Raw genomic sequence first — 21,805 nt, 5'->3', positions numbered from 1 at the left:
CGATCGTCTGACTTCTCTTGGAGTCGAACTTCCGGATGATGCTATAATTGACAGAATCCTCCAGTCTCTCCCACCAAGCTACAAAGGCTTTGTGCTTAACTACAACATGCAAGGGATGGAGAAGACCATTCATGAGTTGTACTCGATGCTCAAGTCTGCAGAAGTAGAAATCAAGAAAGAGCATCAAGTGTTGATGGTCAACAAGACCACTAGTTTCAAGAAAGGCAAGGGTAAGAAGAACTTCAAGAAAGACGGCAAAGCTGTTGCCGCGCCCGGTAAGCCAGATGCCGGGAAGAAGAAAAAGAATGGATCCAAGCCTGAGACTGAGTGCTTCTATTGCAAGGAAAAAGGTCACTGGAAGCGGAACTGCCCCAAATACTTAGCGGACAAGAAGGCCGGCAACGTTAAAGGTATATGTGATATACATGTTATTGATGTGTACCTTACCAGCGCTCATAGTAGCTCCTGGGTATTTGATACCGGTGTTGTTGCTCACATTTGCAACTCAAAGCAGGAATTGCGGAATAAGCGGAGACTGGCCAAGGACGAGGTGACTTTGCGCGTCGGGAATGGTTCCAAGGTCGATGTGATCGCCGTCGGCACGCTACCTCTACATCTACCGTCGGGATTAGTTTTAAACCTTACTAATTGTTATTTAGTACCAGTTTTAAGCATGAACATTGTATCAGGGTCTTGCCTAATGCGAGACAGCTACTCATTTAAGTCAGGGAATAATGGTTGTTCTATTTATATGAGTGATATGTTTTATGGTCATGCTCCGCTGGTAAATGGTTTATTCTTGATGAATCTCGATCGTGATGTTACACATATTCATAGTGTGAGTGCCAAAAGATGTAAAGTTGATAATGATAGTCCCACATACTTGTGGCACTGCCGCCTTGGTCATATCGGCGTTAAGCGCATGAATAAGCTCCATACTGATGGACTATTAGAGTCTCTTGACTTTGAATCATTTGACACATGCGAACCGTGCCTCATGGGCAAGATGACTAAGACTCCATTCTCAGGAATAATGGAGAGAGCAACCGACTTATTGGAAATAATACATACTGATGTGTGTGGTCCAATGAACGTTGAAGCTCGCGGTGGCTATCGTTATGTTCTCACTCTCACCGATGATTTGAATAGGTATGGGTATATCTACTTGATGAAGCACAAATCTGAGACGTTTGAAAAGTTCAAGGAATTTTAGAGTGAGGTTGAGAATCAACGTGACAGAAAAATTAAATGTCTACGATCTGATCGTGGACGAGAATATTTGAGTCACAAGTTTGGCACACACCTAAGGAAGTGTGGAATCGTTTCACAACTGACGCCGCCTGGCACACCGCAACGCAACGGAGTGTGTGAACTTCGTAATCGCACTTTATTAGATATGGTACGATCTATGATGTCTCTTACCGACTTACCGCTATCATTTTGGGGATACGCATTAGAAACTGCAGCATTCACTTTAAATAGGGCACCGTCTAAATCCGTTGAGACGACACCGTATGAACTATGGTTTGGCAAGAAACCTAAGTTGTCATTTCTTAAAGTTTGGGGCTGCGATGCTTATGTGAAGAAACTTCAACCAGAAAAGCTCGAACCCAAAGCGGAGAAATGCGTATTCATAGGATACCCTAAGGAAACTATTAGGTATACCTTCTATCTTAGATACGAAGGTAAAACCTTTGTTGCCAAGAACGGATCCTTTCTAGAGAAAGAGTTTCTCTCGAAAGAAGTAAGTGGAAGGAAGGTAGAACTTGATGAGGTAACTACACCCCCTCTCGAACAAGATAGTAGCGCAACACGGGAAATTGTTCCTGTGGCGCCTACACCAACTGAAGAGGAAGTTAATGATGATAATCATGAAGCTTCGGATCAAGTTACTGCTGAACCGCGAAGGTCCACAAGGGCATGCTCCGCACCAGAGTGGTACGGCAACCCTATGATGGAAATCATGTTGTTAGACAACGGTGAACCTTCGAACTACGAAGAAGCGATGGCGGGCCTGGATTCCAACACATGGCTTGAAGCTATGAGATCCGAGATAGGATCCATGTATGAGAATAAAGTATGGACTTTGGTGGACTTGCCCGATGACCGGCGAGCCATAGAAAATAAATGGATCTTCAAGAAGAAGACTGATGCAAACGGTAATGTAACCGTTTACAAAGCTCGACTTGTCGCAAAGGGTTTTCGACAAATTCAAGGAGTTGACTACGAAGAGACTTTCTCTCCCGTAGCGAAGCTGAAATCAGTCCGAATCATGTTAGCAATTGCCGCCTTTTATGATTATGAAATTTGGCAAATGGACGTCAAAACAGCGTTCCTTAACGGGAACCTTAAGGAAGAGTTGTATATGATGCAACCAGAAGGTTTTGTCGACCCTAAGGGTGCTAACAAAGTGTGCAAGCTCCAGCGCTCCATCTATGGGCTGGTGCAAGCATCTCGGAGTTGGAACATTCGCTTTAATGAGGTGATTAAAGCGTTTGGGTTCATACAGGTTTACGGAGAAGCCTGTCTGTACAAGAAAGTGAGTGGGAGCTCTGTAGCTTTCCTCATACTGTATGTAGATGACATATTATTGATGGGGAACAATACAAAAATGTTGGAGAGCATAAAGGCCTATTTGAACAAGAGTTTTTCAATGAAGGACCTTGGAGAAGCTGCATACATATTAGGCATCAAGATCTATAGAGATAGATCGAGACGCCTCATAGGTCTTTCGCAAAGTACATACCTTGACAAGATATTGAAGAAGTTCAATATGGAAAACTCAAAAAAAGGGTTCTTGCCAGTTTTGCAAGGTATGAGATTGAGTAAGACTCCGTCGCCGACCACGGCAGCAGAAAGAGAGAAGATGAGTTCTGTCCCCTACGCTTCTGTCGTGGGCTCTCTAATGTATGCCATGCTGTGTACCAGACCTGATATAAACCTTGCCATAAGTTTGGTAGGGAGGTACCAAAGTGATCCCGGTATGGAACACTAGACAGTGGTCAAGAATATCCTTAAGTACCTGAAAATAACTAAGGAAATGTTTCTCGTTTATGGAGGTGACGAAGAGCTCGTCGTAAAGGGTTACGTCGACGCTAGCTTCGACACAGATCCGGATGACTCTAAGTCAAAAACCGGATATGTATATGTGTTGAATGGTGGGGCAGTGAGCTGGTGCAGCAGCAAGCAATAAGTCGTGGTAGCATCTACATGTGAAGCGGAGTACATAGCTGCTTCAGAAGCACCTCATGAAGGAATTTGGATGAAGGAGCTCATCACCGACCTTGGAGTGGTTCCAAGCGCGTCGGGTCCAATGACACTCTTCTGTGATAACACTGGGGCCATTGCCATAGCCATGGAGCCCAGGTTTCACCGGAAGACGAAGCACATCAAACGCCGCTACAACTCCATCCAGGACCATGTCCAAAGTGGAGTGATAGATATTTGTAAAGTACACATGGATCTGAATGTTGCAGACCCGTTGACTAAACCTCTTCCACGAGCAAAACATGATCAACACCATAATGCTATGGGTGTTCGATACATCACAATGTAACTAGATTATTGACTCTAGTGCAAGTGGGAGACTGTTGGAAATATGCCCTAGAGGCAATAATAAAATGGTTATTATCATATTTCCTTGTTCATGATAATCGTCTATTGTTCATGCTATAATTGTATTAGCAGGAAACAGTAATACATGTGTGAATAAATAGATCACAAAGTGTCCCTAGCAAGCCTCTAGTTGGCTAGCTCGTTAGTCAATAGATGATCATGGTTTCCTGATCATGGGCATTAGATGTCATTGATAGCGGGATCACATCATTAGGAGAATGATGTGATGGACAAGACCCAATCCTAAGCATAGCACTAGATCGTATTGTTCGTATGCTAAAGCTTTTCTAATGTAAAGTATCTTTTCCTTCGACCGTGAGATTGTGCAACTCCCGGATACCGTAGGAGTGCTTTGGGTGTATCAAACGTCACAACGTAACTGGGTGACTATAAAGGTGCACTACGGGTACCTCCGAAAGTGTCTGTTGGGTTGCTACGAATCGAGATCGGGATTTGTCACTCCGTGTGACGGAGAGGTATCTCTGGGCCCACTCGGTAGAACATCATTATGAGATCAATGTAACTAAGGAGTTAGTCACACGATGACGTGCTACGGAACGAGTAAAGAGACTTACCGGTAACGAGATTGAACAAGGTATTGGTATACCGACGATCGAATCTCGGGCAACTTCTATACCGACAGACAAAGGGAATTGTATACGGGATTGATTGAATCCTTGACGTCGTGGTTCATCCGATGAGATCATCGTGGAGCAAGTGGGAGCCACCATGGGTATCCAGACCCCGCTGATGGTTATTGGCCAGAGAGGTGTCTCGGTCATGTCTGCGTGTCTCCCGAACCCGTAGGGTCTACACACTTAAGGTTCGGTGATGCTAGGGTTATAGGGAATTGTTATACGAGGTTACTAAAGTTGTTCGGAGTCCCGGATGAGATCCCGGACGTCACCAAGAGCTCCGGAATGGTCCGGAGGTAAAGATTGATATATAGGACGGATGGTTTCGGACACCGGAAGTGTTTCGGGGATCACCGGTAACGTACCGGGACCACCAGGACCACAAGAGGTGGCCCTGGGGGTCCACCGAAGGGGGGCAACGACCCCGGGAGGTAAGATGGGCCAAGTGGGGGAGGGAACCAGCCCCTAGGTGGGCTGGTGCGCCTCCCCACTCAGCCCAATGCGCAGGGAAGAGAAAAGGGGGGGCAAACCCTAAGCCACACCCCTCCTCCCCCCTTGGCCGCCGCACCAGCCCCATCTAGGGCTGCCCCCGAGGAGGGGGAAACCCTCAAGGGAGTGCATCCCCTCCCTTCCCCTATATATACCGGGCACTTTTCGCCATTGTGAGATAGACTTCTCCCTCTCTCTCGGCGCAGCCCTGCCCTTCTTCCTCCTCCTCTCTGCCGGTGCTTGGCGAAGCCCTGCTGGGAGACCTCGTCTCTCCATCGACACCACGTCGTCGTGCTGCTGGAGTTCTTCCCCAACCTCTCCCTCCTCCTTGCTGGATCAAGGTGCGGGAGACGTCACCAGGCTGCACATGTGTTGAACGCGGAGGTGCCGTAGTTCGGCACTAGATCGGAATCGCTGCGAGTACGACTCCATCAACCGCGTTCTAGCAACGCTTCCGCTTAGCGATCTTCAAAGGTATGAAGATGCTCTTACCCCTCTCTTGTTGCTGGTTTCTCCATAGGAAGATCTGAATAGGCGTAGGAAAATTTTGAATTTATGCTACGTAACCCAACACCATCCTCGTTCTCTTCCTCCATCACCCTATGCATTTCGTCGCCTTGCTCATCCCCATCAGCAACACCAGAGCCAGCTAATACTATCGACTGAATACTCTCCCCAGTATCATGACCGCTAACATTGTGTGGCACATAATATGAATCTTTCTTGGCTTGGCTAGCATCCACATTCGATGGTCGTGACCTGGATACATAAATCTTGTTAGCCACTAGACTACCCTGGCCTGGTTCATACCACACGTTGACATGTACGAAATTCTCCTCCTTCGCCACTGGTTGCACTAGGGCATATGAGTAGATTCTTCAGTCTCTGGAACGACTTAACAAGGACAACCAATGTTGGATCCTATCTATCGGCATCAACTCCCACTTGACATTTTTACAAGATTTGGTCTACAATGCATGAATACTAACGGGACAGACTTCAAGATCCAGCTCAAAACTAGTAGTCAACCAGTGCTTCAACTGCCTAATGTCCAGTCTTTCTGGGTCTGAAAGTGTCATGACGCCTTTTTTTAAACTCGCTAAGACCAACCCCCAACTCATTATATCAAACATTACCAGGGCGGTAATAAACAGTCAAATTTACGGATTCAAACATTTTCACCTGTTAGACATTTCGAGCTTGTCATTATACGCAACGAACAAATTCATACTAAAATAAACCTGCGTACACTAAATAAACCTACACTAAAAAGAACCTACAGTAAAAAATCGGTATACCTTCGATGCGTGTGTCCCCTTCTTCTTCCTTTCCACCTTCTTCTTCCTCTCCACCACACCATCTCCTCACCATCCACACCTCCACCACCCCGCCATGGCTCCTCCAAATGAACAAAAAACTACCCCATGGCACAAAATGAGAACGTAGGTAGGCCGGTGGAGATGGGTATGATCTATTGTTTCAGCGGATTGAATAGGAAAATGGGTGGAGGATGGAGGGAGATCGGAGGGGGGCAAAATGAGGGAAGAAAACGAGAGAGAGAAGAGGAGCCAGCGATTGAGGAGGTAGAAGGTCTCGGTCGGCCTTTTTTTTGAAAGAAAGGGGTTTCCCCCTGCCCCATTTTATTGAAGCAGAGCAAAGCCAGAAACAAACATCGCATCGAAACGATTATGTCTTTTCGAACCTGTAGGTCATCTTCCCTACAGCCCCTTTTCCTAGGAAAGGAAAACAAGTACTCAGCCCAGCTACAATTTAAACCACCAAAACACAACTCTTATATATTACAGCCAGGTGGAGAAAGAGAAGAATCAGCTTTGATCTCTACTCCAGGCGATCCTCAGCAGCTCCCCCCGGCACCTGTCCAGCATTGTGACAAAGTTCTTCATTATAACCATTTGAGCAGCGTCGCAGAGAGCCGACCATTGTTGCAAAATCCCTTTTAACTTGACAAGGACGCAGCCTAGACCTCTCCAAGTGCGCCCCTGGAAGCAAAATTCATTTCTTAGTGTCCAAACACTCCACAAGGAGGCAGCAATAATCATATTGAGCATTTTTTTCCTTTTTATTCAGTCTCCAAAAGGAAGCTACATCACGAAAACAACGCATTTCATTGCAATGAAAAAAATTCAGATATAGTTGTCCACATAACACCAACATTAATGCACTCAAAGAAAAGGTGTTGTATAGATCCAGGTTCATTACAAAACAAGCACGTCAAATCATCAAGGTGTTTCCTTTTAGCAACATTATCTCTGGTTAATATTTTATTATATAAACAAAGCCAAAGGAACACATGAATACTTTGAGGGCACAAAGTTTTCCATAAGCTATCTCCAAAAGGAGAAACCACACCACCAAAGTTTATGAACTTGTAGAAGGAGCGTACATAGTAGATCCCATTAGATTCTAATTCCCAGATTGGTTTATCATGTAGATCAGTTAGGTAAAAGCTCTTAATAAAATCAATGAGCTTATTCCAGTCATTCATACCATTATTAGCTACACACCTTCTAAAGGACAACCTAAGAGATGTCCCATTCCAAACCTGAGAAACTGTACAGTCCTGTTGATTACATATCTCAAATAGGCTCCAAAATCTTACTTTCAGAGAACAATCTCCAGCCCAAATGTCATGCCAGAAACTAATATGATTACCATTACCAATATTCCATCTATATAAGGTTCTAGTGGCATTTAAATCCCATGTCACACTCTTCCAAAAGGGAGAGCCTCCCTGCTGCCTAGACCAGAATATATTTGGGTTAGACACATTGTATTTATATCTCAGAATTTTCTTCCAGTCACTATCCACATCATTAAAAAATCTTTTTCCCCATGAAGCTAGTAAGGCCATATTAAATTCTTTAATGTTGGGTATCCCCAAACCACCAAATTCTTTCTTTCTAGAAACTAGGCCCCAATGGGCTAGGTGATACTTATGTTGTTCCCCCATGTTCCCCCATAAGAAGTGAGACATCTGGGAATTAATGGCTTTAATGGCCCATTTTGGAAATTTCATGACTGCCATTAGATAGGCCGGAATACTCACAATGCAAGCACACAGCAGGATAATCTTGCCTCTGTATGTTAAGTATCTACCCAACCAGCCAGATATACCCTTAATGATTCTGTCAATCAAAGGTTGGAGGTCCTCCTTTCTCAATTTATCATAGTGTAAAGGAACTCCCAAATATTTAATAGGAAAAGATCCCAAATTGCAGCAGAAAATCTGGGCAAAAACCCTCGTTCTATCCTCAGCCACGTTAATAGTAATGAGATCACTTTTATGAAAATTAATTTTCATCCCTGACAAATTTTCAAAACAGGATAAGATCCATTTAAAATTTCTAGCTTTATCATATGAATCCTCTAGAAAGAGGAGAGTATCATCTGCATATTGCAGACTAACAACTCCCCCTGGAATGATATTATCTAATAGGCCCGAGATCAACCCACATGAGGCAGCTTTGATAAGCATTTTAGAAAATACATCAGCAACCAGGTTGAATAGTATAGGGGAGATAGGATCACCTTGTTTAAGACCTTTACCACCAACAAAGTAAGGACCAGTAGTATCATTGATCCGCACACTAAAGGTGCTATGTAATAACAGGCATTTAATCCAAGAGATCCATTTAGCACCAAAACCACGGGATTCCAACATCTCAAACAAGAAATCCCAACTAACTCTATCATATGCTTTCTCATAATCTAATTTGAGCACAAGCCCAGGTATCTCAAACTTTTTAATCTCGTGGATAACTTCATGAGCTAGCACCACACTCTCAAGGATATATCTCCCTTTAATAAAAGCAGTTTGATTAGGGGAGATTAATCTATCACTAATAGGAGATAATCTATTGGTAAGGATTTTAGAGAAAAAATTTACCCCAGAGTTACGCAAGTTGATTGGTCTAAATTTCTTCATAGTATTGGCCCCAGGCTCCTTAGGAATCAAAACAATTAGCGCAAAATTGAGTCTATGGATATCTAATCTACCCTCCTCAAAATCTTTGACCATAGCCATAAAGTCAGTTTTTAAAAGATCCCAGAATGTTTGGTAAAATAAAAAGGAATATCCATCAGGACTAGGAGCACCATTATTATAAGAGCCAAAGATGGCCTCTTTTACTTCCACCTCAGAGATGTTTTTCTGAAGATTCTCATTTTCTTCTTCAGAAATCAACTCCTCCTCCTTCCAAAAGGAAGGCCCCAGATGAATGTTATGTCTCTCTTCATGGCTAAATAAATCTTTATAAAAAGAAGTCGCCACATCTAACATCTCTCCCGTGGTATGCACAGTCCCACGATCTCCAACTAATTCCGTTAAGTGATTCTTACGGTGTCTATGATTAGCTAGATCGTGGAAATACGCATTGTTCTTGTCACCATCTTTAATTCTACGATCTCTAGATCTCCGCCACAAGGCAGTCTCCTCTTTCCTCATAATACTCTCAAGTTCCAACTTGATTTCGTTCATCCTAGTTTTATCCTCCGCGAAACTGCGGTCATTCTCGGCAAACACGTCTAAAATGTCAAACTCTTGAATCAGGTCTTTCTTTTTCCTCTTAATGGCCGAGTCGATATTGATACTCCAGCCTTTAATCTTCTTCCTGAGACGTTTAGATTTACACATCCAAACTTCTATAGCGCCTCTCACAAAGACTGGGGTGTTTCACGAATTCTCAACTATGTTTTTAAACTCAGGTCGGCCTTATCTAGGGGCTCTTTGGCCTCCTGGAGGCCGATGGGCCCTCTTCGGCCGCCCACAAGCCGACATGTGGCTATTCGGCCACCAGTGGGCCGACGGGCCCCCTTCGGCCGCTCGCAACCCGACCGGTCCCCCTTCGGTCTCCCGCCGGCCGACGGGCCACTCTTCGGCCCACCAGAGGCCGACGGGGTACCATTTGTGAATTTTTCCAATTTGGGCTATCGGTTTTCGAATTTGGTACCAAATCTGGCGTACTTTTGAAAAAGAATCAAAACCGTGTGTCTCGTGAAAAACAGAAAACACATTTTTTTTCTTTCTAAGGGGCACGGTCATGCCTCTCGCGGAGGCAAAACCGTGCCTCTCAAAAAAAATGGATTTTTCTATTTCCGAGAGACGCGGCCGTGCCTCTCATGAATAAATAAATAAAAACACGTTATTTCGTGTAAAAATAAAAAATACGTCAAAAAACAAAGAATGGTCGGTGAAAAACTGAAACACCCAAAAAAACTAGAAAGAAACCAATCTAAAAAGTGAAAAACGCATGCGGAAAAATAAAAATAATAAAATCCGAAGAAAACGCTCAGAGCACGACACATGACGGCGGCTGAGAATGCGCCAAGTAATGATGCATGAGAGCGTTCGCTGAAGGCTCCTGAAGGAGCGTTTCCTAACTAGTCGCTCTCCGTTGGTCGGTGCATTATACATTGGCATGTCGGTTGGGCTTACTTGGTTGATTCCACACATACAATGCATCGTTGGCTTTGAAGTTTTCCTGTCTCTTTCGTCTGGTTAGAGCATCTTCAGCCATTGGCTCCCTAGAGGCATTTTTCGTCGCTTGAGGGGTTGTCGACGAAAATTTGGGGGGGGGGACAAATTTTCCACTTGTCCCCCAACCCAGCCGGCCACATGAGGAGAGTGAGGGAGGGCAGATTCTTTTTTTGCATGCACATGATGGGCCTTGTAGAAAAAGAGAGGAGAGCGAGGAGAGAGGGTTGCCGATGGGATTTGTACATGTAAAAATAGTGCCGAACGCCTCCAGGCGCCTCTCCGGGGCTGGGTTTGGCCTGGGGTCACCGAGGCTAGTTTTGGCCAAATCCACGTAAAACGACGTCCTCGGGGCGCCGCTGGGACGATTTTTCACCGGGACGCTTGGGAGGGCGTCTTGGGGGCGCGACTCGAGATGCTCTTAGCTGTGTGGCCATTTCGTCCTCTTGTATTCCGCTTCGATTGGCGTGTGAGGCGTGTGTTCTTTTTACTCTATGTTCTTAATTACTCCCTCGATATCATAATATTTGTATATAATATGCACTGAAATCTCTAAAATAACTCATACAACATTTGTTTCTAAATACTTATATTTAGAAACAAATGTTGTATGAGTTATTTTAGAGATTTCAGTGCATATTATATATGAATGTATTTAGACACATTTCAAAATATATACATTCATCCATTTTGCTTTGTATGTATTTTATATTAAAATCTTTAGAAGGACGTATATTTAATAACGGAGGGAGTACCTCGCACTGCTATGTTTTGGTTCGCGTGTGATTTTTTTACCCTCCATCCCGAATTATTTGTCGGACAAATTGATAAAAAAAAATGTATCTAGAACTAAAATATATTTAGATGCATCCATTCCTACGACAAATATTTCCGGACGGAGGAAAGTAGTAATTTTGTATTCTTTGGTTCGGAAATTCCGTTTGGCTTGCTTTCTGGTGGCTGGACGTGCTTCAGTTTTGCGCATCTACTCTGTACAGAATATACTGCTACTCCAGTATATATGCTCTGTCCCTTGTTGCGTTGTCAGGCAGGCCCGCCTTTTACCTTGCCGTCGGCCACCATCTCGGTCTCGATCTCGGTCTCGGTCTCTTTCTCCATTGCGCCGCAGTCCTCCAAGAACTCTCTCTTGTACTTGTACCTCATGGCCACCCACACGAAGAGCGCCATGTTGGCCATGGTGAGGAGCAGCAGGAACACGTAGTAGTAGTCGAGGTGCGAGTCATTCAGGTTGTCGCCGATCCAGCTCTTGCCGCGGCCCCCCTTGCCCCTGGTGGCCCGGTCGACGAGCGTCACGAGCAGGCTGTTGAGGAAGTTCCCGACGCCGAGCCCGCTGGTGAAGAAGGTGGTGCCCAGGCTCCGCATCCCCTCCGGCGACTGGTCGTAGAAGAACTCGAGGATGCCCACGGAGTTGAACACGTCGCCGACGCCCAGCAGCACGTACTGCGGCAGCATCCAGAAGACGCTCATCGGCACCGTGTCGTGGGGGCTGTGGGCGGAGCCGCGCTGCCGGATCACCCGCATGCGCCGGACCTCCACCAGGCAGGCGCAGGCCACGACCAGCACCTGCAGCGCGCACCCGATGCCGAGGCGCTGCAGGAGGGTGATGCCGCGCGGGTTGCCCGTGCGCCGGCGGACCAGCGGCACCAGCACGCGGTCGTAGATCGGGATCGAGACCAGCATGGAGATGGTGATGAAGCTGCCGAGGGAGGCGGCCGGGATGCGGACGCCGCCCATGGACCGGTCCAGCGTCGTCCCTTGCTTCACGAACAGGGTGTTCACCTGCGCCCAGATGGTGCAGGGCACCAGCGTCACCAGCCATACCACGATCATGCCGGCGATCAGCTTCACCTCCTCGACCTCGGTCACCGTGCACGTCTCGCGCTCACGCATCGCCGCCTTGTCCAAGAACCTGAAGTTGGCCGGCGTGTGGAGCAGGAGCCGCTTCCCGGCCTCGGCGTACCACGCCTTGTCATGCTCATGCAGCTCGCCGGTGAGCTGGCATCGCCGGTTCGCGTACGCCGCCCTGAGCACCTTGCCGATCAGCCTCGCCGGGCCGGCCGCCGTGCTCCGCGTGACTGGCTTGTGCCGGTAGAACGGCGTGCCCACGTAGAACAGCGCGAGAGACAGGGCGAGGCCGACCGTCGGGATCGTGTACCCGACGCCCCAGCCGACCTCCTCCTGCACGTAGACGAGGACGAGCACGGCGACGAGGCCGCCGGCGAAGGAGCTGAAGAGCCACCAGTTGAAGAACGAGGCCTTGATCTCGCGCTCCCGGGCGTCCAAGTCGTCGAACTGGTCCGCGCCGAACGTCGAGATGTTGGGCTTGGTCCCGCCCGCGCCGATGGCCATGGTGTAGAGCGCCGCGTACAGGAAGGCGACCTGCTGCCGCGTCGCCGGGGCGCAGTCACCGTCCGCCGTGCACTGCGGGTGCAACGGCTTCAGGGAGACGGCCAGGGTTATCAGAACCATTCCCTGCAACCATATGAATCATGCGGCATTACTAACAACCATATGAATCATTCGACATTTGCTTGGTTGGTACGAGAGCACAATAAATTTTCGGTTTTGCTAAAACTCATTCAGCTGAGAAATATATTTTTTTTTAAAGTAGCTGAGAAATATTTTGGTCTCATTCATTCTTTTAATCCTAGGATCCAATCACGTCCAGATTTGTGTTTTGTTCGGCTCGCGATGATTTGTTCGGCTGGCGATGAGGCTGCCCATCTGTTCAGCTCGCCGCACCTTTTTCCCTGATGGGCTTTGCTCGCTGGGCTTGTGTGGGGTTATGACGGTTGGGTTAGTTATTTAGGTTTTCTTTGTTGTTTCATTTTTTATCCATTATTCCTATTTAAATTTCTATTTTACCTTTATTTTTTCAATATTTTTTCATTTTATTTTGTTTTCATTGTTTGTTTGGAAGAGAACATTTAAAGATTTTTTAAACTAATTTTTACTCAGATGAAATTTGGTTAACTTTTTAAATGTACTAGAAAATAATTGTTTATACTTATATTTTGTGCTCCCAGATTTTTCGCTCATTAGGCAATGCCACAGCGAGGGTTATCGGGCTAGTTGCATGTCTAACATTAGACATGCAATTTCAAACATTATAACTCAGCTGCAATTACATTGGGTGCAATGAGACTGCAACTGGGTCAGGACGGAGGTTGTCGGACGAGTTGCGCGTCCACTATTAGACATGCAACTTCAAGCATTGGAACCCGAGTGCAATTGCACTAGGTGCAAAGAGACTGTAACTGGGTTCGGAACGGGGGTTGTCAGACCAGTTGCATGTGCACCATTAGACATGCAACTTCAAGCATTGGAACCCGACTGCAATTGCACTAGGTGTAAAGAGACTGCAACTGGGTTCGGGGCAGGGGTTGTCAGATCAGTTGCATGTGCGCCAGTAGACATGCAACTTCAAGCATTGAAACCCGGCTGCAATTGCACTGGATGCGAGGAGACTGTAACTGGGTTCGGAACGGGGGTTGTCAGACCAGTTGCATGTGCATCAGTAGACATGCAAATGCAAAAAAGAAAAGACACAAGCAACAGTAAACATGATGCATTGTATATCCTAGTTGACATGCGTAGAAGATTTGCCTGTAAGCATTTCCTTCCTTTTTTTCTCGAATACTTCAGCCATGCAAATGTAAAAAAAAAAACAAGACACATAGCTACGCAGTAAAAACAAGCCCAACCCAGCCAACATAACACAAGAAAAGAAGCACGGGAAAAAACAATAACATATCATAGAAAAAATGAATGAGACCAAATTATATCTCATCTAGATGAGTTCTAGCCACTTCCATAAATTTTAACAACAATCCTACATCGATGGGCTAGGTTTTACGGGGTGGGTTTCAGCTGTCAAATCATAATTGGTTTAAGGAAAGTGATGGGCCCCACCCACCTGAAAATCGGCGCGGGGGCATGTTTAATTGGTTAGGAAAGAGCATGTAGAAGTTTGTAAGATCATGTACGTCTAGCATTTTTGAAAAATTAATGACATGGGCAATGGTAGCCAAAAAAGATGATGCACCATCAAACACTTAGAGCATCTCCAGCCCCCCCTCCCCCTATTCTTTTCCGTCGATGGGCGAAAAACGGCCCACTCACACCCCTAGGAGCCCGTTTTTCGTCGACTCGGGCCGAAATTGGCCCCGGCGGTCCCAGCCCGAACCCAGCACGCTGAGGGCACCGGCGAAGGGGAAGACGACGCGTCGTGCCCCTTGTCACGCGAAAAAAGGCATTTTCTTCTCCGAAACCGTCCCTCGCGCACTACACCTTTCCGCCCCTGTGCCGATTCCGACGCCGCTCCATCTGTCTACCGCCGCTACAACCCGTCGGCTTCGCCGCAGATTTTCCCCCTCCCCCGCCCGGCTCTCCGATGGATTTTCCCGGCGCTCCGGGCACGTGTGTGGCCGCCACACCCGCTAGGTGTTCGGCGATTTGCCTGGCATGTGTACTCATATGACGAGGAGGTGTTCGCGGCGCTGCTGGAGGAGGAAGCTGATGTCGACGCCCAAGATGAAGAACACCTCATGGTCCTCGCCTCTCTGGACGGCCTGTTCGCGAGCAATGTCGAGCCACGACGAGGTGGCTCGGCGCGGGCCGGCTAAAGGCAAAGTAGAGGCTTCGACTCGAAGGCTATTGCTTGCTCTACGTCGACTACTTCGCAGACGCTCCGGTGCACAACAACAAAGTATTCTGGCGCCATTATCGTATGAGCCGGAAGCTCTTCCTCAGGATTTTGAATTCCATCAGGAGTTCAACACCTACTCTGAGGGTGGGTCTACTGCATGATGTACATATTATATTTATATATATATATATATAATATAGAGATATAGAGAGAGACATTATGTATAGATTGTATATGTATTGATATCTTGAGAGCATAAAATAAAATTAAGAAAAAAAACAGGCAAATCGACCCGATTCAGTGGCTGATGAAGTTTTGAACCTTTTTTCTAATATTCGTTGAAAATTTGTGTGTTTCTGCTTGAGCCGTACGAGATGAAATTTTCATATATGGCTCTTATAGGGGGGCTTGGGTTAGTTACCTATCTCAATAAAGTATATGATTGGTTTGAGGAACGTTTTGAGATTCAGGTAATTGCGGATGCAAAAAGGATTGCATCGGCACACTTGGATTCACCTCGCTTCAGAAGTGCACGACAACTATGAGGAGGCTTGCGTACGGAGCTCCCGGTGGTATTCTGGAAGACTATGGACGCATGGCCGAGTACATCACCATTGAGTGTTTCTATAAGTTCTACACGACACCGGTGGCAGATTTTGGACCTCAATATTTGCGATCACCCAATGCTGAAGACATTGCTTGGATCCTAGCACAGAATTGCAGAAAGAGGATTTCCTGGGATGCTTGGGAGTATCGACTGCATGCATTGGAAATGGAAAAACTGTTCATTTTCTTGGCAGGGGATGTACAAAAGCGCCAAAGGAGGTTGCAGTGTGGTACTTGAGGCAGTGGCCACACATGACCTCTGTATTTAGCACTCCTTCTTTGGTATGTCAAGAACTCACAATGACATCAACGTACTGCAGTGCTCGAATGTCTTTGCCAAGCTTGTTGAAGGTCATGCTCCTCCGGTTAACTACGAGGTCAATGGGTACCACTTCAACAAGGGATACTACCTAGCAGATGTATCTATCCGAGATGATCCACATTTGTGAAGACTATCTCAAAGCCTGCACCAGGAGGCAAGCACTCCTATTCCGTCAAGCGTCAAGAAGCTTGCAGGAAGGATGTCAAGCGGGCATTTGGTGTGCTTCAAACTCGTTTTGCTGTTGTCTGGTACCCTGCTCAGACCTGGTCGAAAGATCAAATGTGGGAAGTCATGACTTGGTGTATTGTCTTGCACAACATGATCATTGAGAACGAGCAGGAGGAGCCAGTGTTTGACATAAAACCATATTACAGGCAAGGTCCTCTTGCCCAAGTTGATCACCAGCTACTGACAACATGGAGTGTCTTTCTCAACACGCGTCGGAAGATCCAAGACCCACAGGTGCATCAACTACTGCATCACAATTTGATGGAGCACCTACGAAGGCTGAAGGGCAACGCCTAGCTCTTTTTTGATTTGTAGTGACTTGTTAAATTATTTTTTGATTTGTATTGATTTCTGTGATGAACTATGGGATAAAAAAACTATTGTTGTTCAATTTGTGCTGAAGAATGCCGAATATGAGCCTAAAATGAGCCAAATTTACGCCAAAACTGGGCCGAAAGCGACGGCTGGGGGCGCCCTTGGGTGGGTAGCTGGAAAGCCGTGCTCCCCTCCCTCACGCCATTTTTTGCGCCGGCGGATTCCCAGCTCGGCGCTATTTCGGACCACTGGGGGGCGAACGGCTGGACATGCTGTTAGGCATGAGAAGATTGAGGCTATTGCTCATACACGCTTGGTCCTTGCTGCCTCACATGCATCATTATTTGTCGCCACATATCTCCATCTCCTTTACCTTTTCTCTTACCCTCCCCTTATTTTTCTCCTTCTCCTTAGATTTTTCCAATCCAAGAACCGACCTTCTCGGAAAGCCTCACGTGGCGCATTGAAGCATTGGGCATGCTGTCATCATAGCATCCGAGCCTAGTTGGCTTGCAGGGCATCAGCTTTAGGGCTATACATTGGCCATGTCCTAAGTTTTAATCATTGAAACTTATAATTTTTCAACTAAAATTTGCGATTCTCGTTCACTCTTACCAAGTTTCATAGATAAAACATTAAGACATTTTTTTTGCCCATCGCGGGCACAAAACCCTAATTTTATGAGTCGTTCGTACTAAGTTTTAAGAGTTGAAACTTAACATTTATTTTCAAAAAACATCAAAATGTATTTAAAATGGATCTTATTTGAAAGTCCTCATCACAAGAAACACGAATATGAAATAGAACTTAATTTGATATTTTCGTTCAAAAGATATAAAAGTTTAGAGTTGGAAGCCAAAAATAAAGCAAACATGAGGGACTCGGTACGTGAGACCTGTGTGTTACAAATCCGTGTCTGTACTCCCGCCTATTAAACCAACATAATACTCCCTCCGTTCCAAAATAAATAACTTAAAAGTGATTTAATTTTGTATTAATTTTAATACAAAATTAAATTATTTTTAAGGCATTTAATTTAAAACGGATGAAGTGCAAAATACGATAAAACCCCACGAGAACCACCGCCAAGGCCGATCCGGCAACTCTGGCACCAGCGCGTGACTTATGGTAGTCCATTTAATTACGTTGTTGTATCTTTAGACATTGTACTCGGGCTTGAGGTATGTACGGCTCCAATGGTAATGCTGAGACCCGCTATGGTGAAGATGTTCTGCCACTAGAATGATTGCGAGCTAAGGGGTGTCTAGGGCATCCTTTCTCTTTGGGAATATTTGTATTTTTTATATTTTCTCAACATTTTCTTTTTCTTTCAAGAAAGTGAAGTGGAACTAGTCGAAAGCTCACATGTACTTGCTTTTTTTTCCCTACCGAAGGAAGTGGGCAAAAGAATAAATTTCTTTCATGCAATGTGCTTTGGCAAGAGAAAGTGGTAGTTAGAAAGTACCATTTGGTTAATTGGCTTTACGTTTGGCCAAGGGGTTTGGGGATGCAAACTTGGATGTTAAGAATGTTAGTATCATGTGCAAGTGGCTTTGAAGACTTGAGAATGGAGATGGGGTTTGGCGGGATATGATTAGACCAAAGAATTTGAAGAGAAAAACTTTGACTCAATGTGAGTCATCTTTTGCCAATTCTCATTTTTGGAATGACCTCATGAGTGTTAAAGATATATTTTGTAGTTGTTGACATAGAATTATTGGGAATGGGCATAAAACCAGCTTGTAGGAAGTTGTTTGAAGCCAGAACAAGTTTCTCTATGAACTTTATCCTTACCTATATAATCTTACTTTCTGTTAGAACACTATGGTTGCTAAAGTGTTTGAGAAAGATTTAACTGTATTAGATTCAGAAGTGTCTGTATGGTGAGACATTGGATATGCGGAATAAACTTTTAGATATGTGTGGACATGTCGTTTTGGGTGAAGAACATGACCAAGTCAAATGGTTTTTAACTACTTTTGCTATGTTCTCGGCTAAATCTCTTTATCAGTTATTGCTAGGAGAGTAGTGTTTCCTTTTAAGATGTATTGGAAACTGAAAGTTCCACTAAACATTAAGGCTTTTATATGGTTAGTGATCAAAGGAAGGATCCTAACCAAGAATAATTTGTGTGAAATAGGTTGGAAAGGCACCAACAAATGTGAGTTTTGTGGTGCCCATGAAAGTATTGATCCTTTGTTTGTCACTTGTACATTTGCTCGTTTTCTTTGGGGTGTACTTGGAGCGCTCTAGGCAATCCCAATATGCCGTTGTCGGTTTTTGACTTTTGCCGGAATTAGCTCCCTAATTATATTGGGTAAGATCGAGCGGTCGTGTATACTGGTGCGACTGTTTTACTATGATTATTTTGGAAAGCAAGAAATTAAGCCTGCTTTCAAAGTTCTTCGACTAAAGATCCTACTGACTTAATTTTTACCTTTTGTTCTTTTCTGGATTTGTGGTCTATGCTACAAAAAGGAGCGCAAAAAATCTTAGGGAAATAACCAAGAGGACAGCCCACGTAGCGAGGGATGTCTTCAAGCGTGATCATGGTTGGAGGCGTACTGTAAGGAGTCTATGTCAGATTTATTTTGGTTCATGTGTCAAGTTGAGCCATGCGGATGAAGGAGTTGAGTGGATCTGGTCCTATGTAGAGCTAAGGTTTAATGTGTTATTTTGATTAGTTCTCCCCTGGCGTAGCATCATGTAGATGCAAGTATACGTATCTAAAGATGTAGGAGCGCTTCTTGATGCCAAATGTTAGGCATCACAAAGTTTTATTTTGATCAGGTTTCTTACTTATACAATGTTGCTTCATTTTTGTAATGAAAATGGGGGCCGTGTGGCCCCTGTGACCTAAAAAATACTCCCGTTAAAACTTGTCAAATTCGAAAGTCGGGATTTTTGTAAGTCGTGATTAAATTTAAAAAAAAATATGTACATAATTAGTTAAAACTTGAAAGACTTTTAAAAATTGTGATTGATGTTTCTTAAAGGGATGATGCAATTAGTTGAGAGCTGAATTTTATTAAGGTGGTTGATTCATTTTGTGTAAGGCTTTATGTAGTCTTTCTTTACGAAGGGTTTTACAAAATTAGTTGAAAGCTCGCGGAGTTAGTGGATTAGTCTAAACCTAGATGTAATATGTCAACTATAGGCCATGGATGGAGGGGCGGTGTCGGAGTGAGCGTGGCAACTATCCATAATTATCAAATGTCACTATGACAAACTTGAGTTTATATTTTTCTTAAGAAAGTTATGTCCAAAAAAGACATGATCACACTGATACATAATAATACATGCAAATAAAATCAAGAGTACCGAAAACAACTTCCGAAGATAACTGTCACTCAAAGGGATGTATCTAGCATGGAAATATGTATATATACATCCGCTTTGAGCTATAACTATTTTTGGACGGGGTGTTAGGCGGCTTGGGTTGGGATTTCATCCAAGAATCGATCACATCAAATAAATCACAAAAACACACTCGAGGATGGCTGGTCAAATGCACCTCACATACCCTTTTCTTTCCCTTATTAATCCCTCCGTTGGAAAATATAAAAGTTGTTTTGAATACTTCAATGTAGAGAACATGCGCCCTGCAAAAAAGTATAGACTACATGCGGACTAAAATAAGGAAACAATCAATAAAACATGTCTATATACATCTGATTCACAAAAAGTTAAAACATCTTATATTTGTGAGCGGAAGAAGTATTATTTTCAGTGTTTCTGCTAAGATATACTCCCTCCGCACCACAATACTTGTAGATGGAGAAATTTGTATTAGTTTTTTTTTTAATAATAAGTATTTAGGTACAGAAAAAGTACTAAGCTTAGTATTATTGTGATGGAGGGTGACACATGTGAAGATATTTCCAGCTGCACTAAATCTGGGTTCTGGATTGGCATGGACATGGTAGCCTTTTGCCATGCTTGGGGCTTGGGGCTTGTGTGATGGATGCCGGTGGGGCCGCCGTGTGGACGTGTAGCGCAGAAACAGAAGGACGGAAGCAGAGTAGCACTAGCTTTTGCCCACGCCTCTGCGACGTTTCTGGCGTGATACTCACAGTACATGTACATCCTCCTCCTCCCAGCCGAAAGATTCCGAGATCCAAATGCGTTTTTCTTGTCCGGTCGTAATCCTAACCGTCATGACAAAACACTAGTCCTAGTTGGTTGGCCTGAGCCCTGAGCTGACAACGATTGTCCGTAAGGATCTTCTGCTACTACCAGCGTCGGGCTCTGACTGAACACTACCGAGTACTGACTGACTAGTCTCTCCGGCCGGTTTCAGACACGGTGCAGTTTCCGAATACCTACCGCTACCCATTTTGCTTCGTAATTTCTGGTACGTTTTCTATTGCGGCGTGCTGCTTGAGTCACGAGAGCTAATGATGTAAATGTAAAATCATGTTTTGAGGGCGAGCTCCCAGGTTCATGGACGCGTTGTGAAACATGCTGGATTGCGGGATTAAACTGGTCTCATCCATTGGACCGAAGATCAACCGGGAGATGATTTTTGCTAGCTAGCTAGCTAGCTGGAGTTGCGTAGTGAGCACTGAGTTTTTGATCAAATTAGTGAGCACTGGGTACTGACCGAGAGGTAGATGAGGGAGGAGACGGTGAAGGTCCAGAAGCGGCCGAGGAAGGCGTCGGCGACGTAGGCTCCGGCGATGGGCGTCATCCACACCGTGCCCGTCCAGTTGTTGACGCTGCGCACCGACGGCACCGTCTCCTGCCGCATCTGCGTCGTCAGGTACACCACCAGGTTCGACGCCACCCCGTAGAACGCCATCCGCTCGAACGCCTCGTACCCTGCATCCATCCACATACGCGCGGGTTCATCTCATCAGATTGAAATCGATCGACATGAACGGGCGCCAAAGAGCTTGTTGATTAAGAGTCGATGAACTGGATAGTACGCTCTACACTGGAGTACCTACTAGGAAGGAGCAGGCCTTCCAGCGGCCGGTCCGGGCGGCGACGACCGGCCGGCCGCGGAGGTCGACGGAGCCATCCTTTGTGAACTCCGGCTTGACTTCTTCCATCGATGTCCGATCCGACGATGTATGATGTGTATGCTCTAGTGCGTGCCTCGTGGTGTGTCGAAATGAGCTTGGCTGGCTGGACCAAAATGATTGAGTCTATATGGAGTGGCGGATGGCTACTTGCTAGGCAGCGACTCATGGGTCATGTCGCGGGGTAGCTGCTTCACCTCCGGTTTTGGCACATGTCGTTATAAGGAAAATGCTAGGAGTATCTTCAACTGTTCGGCCCTCAAAGACATTTTTCGGGTGAAAATAACGCCTCTTGGTGCGTTGTCGATGAAATTTTGAACATGGGGAAAACATAACCAAACTAAAAAATATATCAAATGCCCAAACTCAACGAAATTTACTCAATTTCAAATGAAGTATAGACGAATT

The 21,805-nt window shown here is 45.3% G+C and overlaps 1 protein-coding gene across 1 annotated transcript; it reads right to left on the bottom strand.

Moving 5' to 3' along the window:
- Positions 1-11,002: 11,002 nt before the first annotated feature.
- Positions 11,003-21,571, bottom strand: LOC123412604 (protein NRT1/ PTR FAMILY 5.1). The gene is made up of 3 exons (XM_045105556.1): positions 21,319-21,571; positions 20,977-21,194; positions 11,003-12,726 (listed from the first exon to the last, which is right to left on the bottom strand). The coding sequence occupies exons 1-3, from the start codon at positions 21,425-21,427 to the stop codon at positions 11,278-11,280; spliced, it is 1,776 nt and encodes a 591-aa protein (XP_044961491.1). The 5' UTR covers positions 21,428-21,571; the 3' UTR covers positions 11,003-11,277.
- Between the last annotated feature and the right edge of the window lie 234 nt (positions 21,572-21,805).

The sequence above is a fragment of the Hordeum vulgare genome, chromosome 7H (genome assembly GCF_904849725.1).
Source record: "Hordeum vulgare subsp. vulgare chromosome 7H, MorexV3_pseudomolecules_assembly, whole genome shotgun sequence".
NCBI lineage: Eukaryota > Viridiplantae > Streptophyta > Magnoliopsida > Poales > Poaceae > Hordeum > Hordeum vulgare.
This window is presented reverse-complemented; position numbering and strand designations above follow the sequence as displayed.

Coding starts and splice junctions, on each gene's coding strand:
- LOC123412604 (XM_045105556.1), bottom strand. CDS start 21,427: ATGGAAGAAGTCAAGCCGGAGTTCACAAAGGATGGCTCCGTCGACCTC. Junction 21,195..21,318: donor GGCCTGCTCCTTCCTAGTAG/GTACTCCAGTGT, acceptor GGATGGATGCAG/GGTACGAGGCGTTCGAGCGG. Junction 12,727..20,976: donor CCTCCCTCATCTACCTCTCG/GTCAGTACCCAG, acceptor ATATGGTTGCAG/GGAATGGTTCTGATAACCCT.